The sequence below is a fragment of the Centroberyx gerrardi genome, chromosome 2 (genome assembly GCF_048128805.1).
Source record: "Centroberyx gerrardi isolate f3 chromosome 2, fCenGer3.hap1.cur.20231027, whole genome shotgun sequence".
In the NCBI taxonomy this organism is placed as follows: Eukaryota; Metazoa; Chordata; class Actinopteri; order Beryciformes; family Berycidae; genus Centroberyx; species Centroberyx gerrardi.
This window is the reverse complement of record NC_135998.1, coordinates 36,105,547-36,113,046: the sequence shown is the minus strand read 5'-3', so window position 1 is coordinate 36,113,046 and position 7,500 is coordinate 36,105,547. Positions and strand designations below refer to the sequence as shown.

The window sequence follows — 7,500 nt, the reverse complement described above, 5'->3', positions numbered from 1 at the left end:
GGTTGGAGCCTCTGCAGCAGAGAGCATCATGGGACAGATGTCATGTCAGTGTTTAACAAATGTGAGCACAGCAGCCTCCGGCCTGCAGGTGGCTCCAGACTTCATGGTGTAGAGTTGAAGAGTGAGCTGCGTTCACAGCAGGCTCCCTGCTCACTTCTGATGAGCAACTTTGGGGCTCTTTTTTGATTGTTGCTTGAAAATATTGGCAAATATTGTGTTTGTTTGGGTTTTTTTTGGGGGGGGGCTTGTTTTTTTTTTAAACTTGTTTGTGTTCGTCAGCCTAATGCCCAGGAACAAAACAGTGACATGAAATCCAGCTGTCAATCATCCCCACCTGCCGCCCAGCTCTCACTAACCTCTCTCTCTCTCTCTCTCTCTCTCTCTCTCTCTCTCTCTCTCTCTCTGTGTGTGTGTGTGTGTGTGTGTAGGTTCAACCACACCTTTGCTCTGGTGGGTGATCAGGTGTTTATGTTTGGAGGTTGTGCAGAGGACGGAGAATACTATAAAGATATCCATGTTCTGGACACAGGTAAAAAAAAATTATTATGTTTTTGTATTATTATTAATAAAGATCTGATATTTTCTCATCAGTGTCAACAGCAAAAAGCAGCATGGAGTCACATTTTTTGAATTCCAGTCTGGTCCGCATCGATCTGTGGTACAAAATCGGATCCCGAGTCATGACACCTGCATGCGACCTGTATTTGAACGCTGTAGAATCAGAATGCGTCAGCGTTGCCATGACAACAACTGAATCCTCCATCACTGACCTGAGCCAGTTGTCTTGAACGACACTGAGGTTTTGGGAGTTTGGCTGTTGGTCTCCTCTGTCTCTAACATCTGAGGAGAGGAGTGACACCAAAGTCCTCTCTGTGTCTCTGTAGCTCTGTCCAGTGCGATGCTAACGCTTTAGCATACAGTATGTTCAGTAACGACTAGCATTATCTTAAATATGAAGATAAACCTTTCAGTAATCCACAGTTGGTTTGATTCTATGGTCTAAATTCATCATTAGTGAAGTCCGAAAACTTTACCTGAAAAGAGAGAATCATCCTCTGGTTGGACTGAAGGAGGCAACACTTTGTTTGAAGAGTCACAAGCCAAAAACTGACTTCACACTTATTGACTTAGGTCGATAAAAACTAGAACAGTTGAAAGGTTTTGTAGACTCGTGATATTCACTGTGTTCGCTGTGCAGATATATTCTATTTATCTGTGTTTGACGTGTTCTCAGAGCACCTGGTGTGGCAGAAGTGGGAGGTGAAGGGAGAATCACCTCCGACCTCCTCAGGCCAAACACTGACAGCACACCATGACAAGGTACACACACACACACACACACACACACACACTGGTTTATTGTAAATGAAATAAATTGAGCTGTTAATAAATGAACTGCCTGTTCTGTTATATAAAAAGTTCCCAGTGTTTTTTTTAGAAAAGTTAAGAATAAGATTTCTGAATTGTAACGATATCGACCCAAAGGAAGCAGTTCATTTAGATGATCATAATTATAAATATTTCTTAATTTGGAAAATCACTATTTACACAGTTGCTGCTTCTGCCATGTGATTTATGTCTTAATTTCCTCCAAATATGAACATTATTATTATTATTGTTCATATTATTATTGTTGATTGTGTGTTGAAGATTTCTACTAAGACTAGTACTACTACTTTTATATCTATATATCTATAATAATTATTATTATTATTATTGTCATTATTATAATAATAATTATTATATTATTAATATTCCCTTCACCATGTTAAATCCCATCCAGGATATTTATCTGTTTGGCGGCAAAACTACAAACGAGGAAGGAGCCGGCAGCTCATCAAATGAAATCCATAAGCTCAGTATTGGTGAGTCAGATAAAGTAAGAATAGATTAGAATAGAATAGGATTTTTGTCCTTAAATAGTAAGAAGTCCCTCTCTCTCTCTCTCTCTCTCTCTCTGTCTCTCTCTCTCTCTCTCTCTGTGTCTCTGTCTCTCTCTCTCTCTGTGTCTCTCTCTCTCTCTCTGTGTCTCTGTCTCTCTCTCTGTCTCTCTCTCTCTCTTTCTCTCTCTCTCTCTCTCTCTCTCTCTGTGTCTCTGTCTCTCTCTCTCTCTCTCTCTCTCTCTCTCTCTCTCTGTCTCTCTCTGTCTCTCTCTCTCTCTCTCTCTCTCTCTCTGTCTCTCTCTCTCTTTCTCTCTGTGTGTCTCTCTCTCTCTCTCCCTCTCCCCCTCTCTGTCGTTCTCTATGTCTCTCGTCCAGCTAAGATGAAGTGGAAGGTTCCTCTCTACGTTGGGATTCCTCCGGCTCGTCGACACGGACACACCACCTTCATCCTTCACAGCCATGTCAGTGTGTGTGTGTGTGTGTGTGCGTGTGTGTGTGTGTGTGTGTGTGTGTGTGTGTTTTACAGTGATTACTGTATTATTACCGTAGAACAGTGAATAATATGATATCATATTTTATAATTTCATGCTGTGTAACATGAAATATATTTGGGTGTTTGATTGACAGCTGTATATATTTGGAGGGAAGAATGAAGAACAAGAGTTTAACGACCTGAAGGTGATGAAGCTGATCAACCCTTCAGAAAGACAACCAGGTATCTAATATCTAATATCTAATAATAAATATAATGGTAGTAGTAGTAGTAGCAGTATTGTTAGTAGTATTATTAGCAGTACTTTGTTTGATGTCGGTTGTTTTCTCTCCACAGTGATGAAGGAGATTCTGTCTGAGTTTGGTCTTCAGGGAGTCAGCCACGGGTCAGTGGCTTCACCAACACACAGCTGTGTGTGTGAGAGAGAGAGAGAGTGTGTGTGTGTGTGTGTGTGTGTCTACAGATAAGCCTGGTGTATTACAGCAGCAGGGTCGTGTTTCTCTGTTCATCTTTTATTGATTCTATCCTGCTCGGTTGCTCTTGTCTCCTCGGCTCTCCGTGTCCCCGCTGCAGATCAGACTCTAAACGTCTCGTCTGTGTTCTTTAACCCACATTGAACCTGGTTTACATTCTTATATAATACAAGACCATGCAACACGACAGGAGAAAGCTTTTACAACCTTTATTTTAACTGAGGAATACTTTCTTATTTACACTTACAACCACGGTCTCCTACTGTCGGCCCTGGAGAGAGGAGAGTGATGCTGACTGAGCCAGATCTTCCCACCCGGTCCAGGGATTCAAACTAGCAACCTTCCCCTCCGCAAGCTCAGAGGCTATTGGCACTTTTCTTTACATTTGCTCTACAGTTAGGAGGAAGGTGTTTTGTGCGTGTGTGTGTGTTTGTACATGTGTGTGTGTGTGTTTCAGTTTCAGATTCATGTTTCAGATTCATATCACGGTCTATTGAAGTCGGTTCTCGGTTCTCACAGCCGGTTTCGTTCTCGTTCCGACCGTTAGCTTCGCTCCGACGAAGGTTCCCAACGTCAAGTACGAGCTGAGCGACTTTCCCCCGTCCAGCATGACCAGGAGCACAGCCGACACACAGGTGCTCCCAACACACACACACACACACACACACACACACACACACACACACACACACACTGTTTTCTGTCCTACTGTTTTACAGGAAAACACATGGTTTATTCTTCTTCCTCTCATTATTATTACTATTACTATTATTATTATCATCATATATTACAATAGCAGTAGTCATAGCAGCAGTAGTAGTAGTAGCAGTAATAGTTACTACTACTACTACTAATAATAATAATCAGTGTTGGGGAAAGGTACTTTTGAAACCAACTAGTTACTTTACTGCATTACAGTCGCTAAATAGTAAGTAGTTACTTTACTAAGTTAGTCTTTATCAAAAGTAACTCATCAGAGCACTTTAAAGTTACCCACTTAAAACCATGACTTTAAAATCTGTCTTATGGTGATGTCATCACTTTTATTGTATAGAAATCATTACTGAGTAACAATCTACACGTGTGAAGTGATGCTTGCGGAAAGTAACCTTAGCTTTTATCAAAGGTGTCAATTAAAATATGCAAACCTTGGAAATGTATGTATCAGTGGTAGACCATTCATTATCATCATGCACAGTGGGGTTAGTTGGATATCTTGTTCCACTATAGTTAAACTGATTCATTTGTAAGGTCCTGGTCATCAGTATCAGAATCACAACAATCATCATAAGGAGGGTAGTGTGGAGGATAATGATCGACTTCTTTAACACTAGCATCTTCAAAGGGTAATAGGGAAACACTTTCCGCAAAGTCTCCTGTGTCACGCATTAGCATTTGTTTTGTCGCAACCGCTTGTATACACAATTGTTTCAAGCATGAAATCACACATCCAAGCACAACGAGCAGAATAAGCATGGCTGTAATAACCACTACACACTTCCCAAGCCACGTTTGTGAGACAGACAGTACCCAATCCAACCAGCCTCCTTCTGTTGTGGTGGCATCCATCAGGGTTTTTTTGTAAGTGGTGCATTTTGCTAATAATAGTAGACATATTTTGGTCGGTGTCTGGAATAAAGGTACAGCACCGATCCCCAAACATAATGCAAACTCCACCCTTCTCTGCCAGGATAAAGTCAAAGTACAGCTCGATTTTGCACGGTAACCAGGGTGTTGGCACGTTGTTCAGCATTAAGATTTTGGAAACCCACAACTGAGAGATTTGTTAGCATCACCAATTCATCATGTACGTAATCAGCAAAGTGCATGGCTTCAGGAGCACCATAGAAGGGTAGAAGACCGGCAAATCATTTTTTGTATCCAGGTACTAACTTTTGGTCAGGCCAAGCTTCAGCATCACGTTTATGGCGTTTCTTACCGAAGACAGCTTCATACTTTTGTTGCAAATCAAAAATTCCTAAATAACAGCATCCAGTCCAACTGTAGGGCAGCCAAATGTAAGCCTGATAACCACATATCCAGTACATACCATCTAATATGCCTGCACCATACTGACCTGGCACAGATGGTGTGATTTAACATTAAAGTTACACCATTCACTTGCGTAGAGGTGGCAGTCAGATTGGTGTATTAAATCTCACAGGATGAGAAACCAAGTACTTGTGTAGTGTTTGGGCCTCGGTGGCATGCACAAGCGACACCTGTTTGTCCATGATTATTATGCATATAAAGGGGAGTTGAGTGGGTAACATTCTGCCATCCTAGTGACACGAGAAACCGATCGTGTCCAGCGCAGTTTGAGCTACTGCAAGCTGTCTGTTCTGCCATAGTGCACCCAGGTCTAGAGGCACCAGGGGCAATACTGTCTCCTGCTCTACATTCCCAACACATTTGTTGAGTATGCAGCTGATTTAAAACGCATGTATAGTTTTCAGAGAAAGTAACCGGTTGTAACCGTAATCTAGGGATGCACCGATACCGATACTGGTATCAGTATCGGTGCCGATACCAGGCTAAAATGGAATATCGGTATCGGAGATTTTACCCAAGACTAAAATCTGATACCGAAAGCCATGAGTAACATGTAAGAAATAAAAGCAAACTGTCTCGATTTTATGCATTTGTGGCACATAGAAGCCTGTATTTCTCAAACAGTGGGAAAAACAAGGATTTTATCTCAATAATTTTGTCCACTGACCCCAAACTAAGGAAGTAAGCCTGCACTGTTCAGTAAAAGTAACGGATCGGATCGGTACTCGGTATCGGCCGATACTTAAACTTTCATACTCGTAATCGGTATCGGCATTGAAAAAGTGGCATCGGTGCATCCCTACCGTAATCCCCTTGAAGCTGATAGTGGTGCATGTGAACAAACCCAACAGCCATCAGACACATTCTGTTCAGTAACATGTAGTAATGCAAGGTTATACCAGGAGTTCAATGTTTCAGGGGGGTAAGACGGAGAGGTCAAGAGTGGAGATGTGGCGTTTCCTTCTGGCGCCTGCAACAGAAGAGGGTGTGGTGTAATTATCAGCGTGCTTGTCGGTGTTGGGAGTAGATGAGCACATGGAGCTCAGGAGGTGTAGCTGCAGATGCAGTAGATGATGCTGCAGGGACATCCAGGAAGATGAGGATGCAGAATGCTGTCATCGCCAGGAGGGTGGTCAGGATGACGCAGCATTGCCATGATGCTGGGCAGCAACTGGGGCATCGCCTGGAGCTCGCCGACATCTTGTGGCGTGGATCCATTCTGGTTTACCGACAACCTTTACTGCAGTTCTGGTGGTTGGCAACACCTGGAATGGTCCAGTCCACCTAGGGGAGAGAGACACTTTCTCTAGTGATTTCACAAACACCACGTTGGAAGGGATGAGAGTTTTCCTCACCAGGGATGGGTAAACAATCTTGCACTCTCTTATGGTGATGTCTCGACAATTTGCTTAATGCTAGAGCACAGGTTAGTTTGCTCATCAGTCCAAACCAGGGCAGCTCTGTGAGTTGTTAATGGCGGGTTTGCTCCTGTGGACATTGGTCGTCCCATTAGGACTTCATGGGGAGACAGACCTGTTGTTCTGTTTGGAGAACTTCTGATGACAAATAGGACTAGAGATAGAGCGTCAGGCCACTTGAGTCCTGTGCTCTGGCACGTCTTTGTACGTTTTTCGTTGATTGTGCCATTTATTGTTTCAACCTGTCCTGAGGGTGTTGGATTGTAGGGAATATGTAATTACCAATTCATTCCCAGAGCTTTTGCCATTCCTGTCTTAACTTTTGTAAGTTAAGACACTTAACTTACAAAATGTGTGCCTCTGTCACTGTTGATGCCTTGTGGTATACCAAATCGTGGGATTATGTCTTTCATGAGGCATTTCACAACAGTGTTTGCATCATTCTTTCTGGTGGGAAAAGCTTCAACCCATTTTGAAAACATATCAACACACACAAGGAGGTATTTATAACCTTGAACACTTTTCATATATACAAAATCTATTTGCATGACAACTTAACGTAACTTGTTAAGTTACTCGCTACCACAAAAACAGTAATCTGAGTACTCTACCCCCAGCACTGCTAATATAATAATAATAATAATAATTTTGTATTTTCTCCTACAGGTGACGGTCCACAGGGACTTCGGTGCGGTGCGAGATCAGGCCATGAAAATGATCCAGACCGCCTTCGCTCTGTTGGACCAGGAGTTTCAGAAACTGGACCGGTACAGGGTTACCATGGAGATTATTAAATTATTCTGTTTATTTATGTTTGTTTCATATCTTTACATCAGACAATAAATACTTATAAACTAATAGTTTGGTTCCAAATGTAGATATCATATCAGAAAATTAAAACGATTGATAGTAAGTTTTACTTCAGGTAATGGTTAGTGAATTTGAAACTGATTTATAGACTGACTGTCTCACCGATTGATCAATTGGTTGATTGATAAATTGATTAACTGACTATAAACTAAAATTTAACTGAAATTGAAATATCCAAGACGAATCCAACGAAAAATCCAAGACTTAATAAGCATGCTCAGCTGTTTGTTTTAATTGATAAACGGTTTGTTTGTTCCAGAGAGAAGTGTGAGCTCAGCCAGGCTGCAGCCGCTCTGCAGAGAGACAGAGAC

At 41.9% G+C, this 7,500-nt stretch overlaps 1 protein-coding gene across 1 annotated transcript in view; it reads left to right on the top strand.

The window, feature by feature from the left end:
* Positions 1–7,500, top strand: part of LOC139931947 (uncharacterized) — an 18,543-nt gene that overhangs the window by 7,471 nt on the left and 3,572 nt on the right. Inside the window, exons 8-16 of the mRNA XM_071925590.2 lie at positions 429–529; positions 1,235–1,320; positions 1,784–1,865; positions 2,259–2,344; positions 2,511–2,598; positions 2,713–2,761; positions 3,397–3,484; positions 6,986–7,086; positions 7,449–7,500. The exon at positions 7,449–7,500 is cut by the window's right edge and continues 33 nt beyond it. Coding sequence (XP_071781691.2) covers positions 429–529; positions 1,235–1,320; positions 1,784–1,865; positions 2,259–2,344; positions 2,511–2,598; positions 2,713–2,761; positions 3,397–3,484; positions 6,986–7,086; positions 7,449–7,500 — 733 coding nt within the window. The remainder of the gene's footprint in view (positions 1–428; positions 530–1,234; positions 1,321–1,783; positions 1,866–2,258; positions 2,345–2,510; positions 2,599–2,712; positions 2,762–3,396; positions 3,485–6,985; positions 7,087–7,448) is intronic.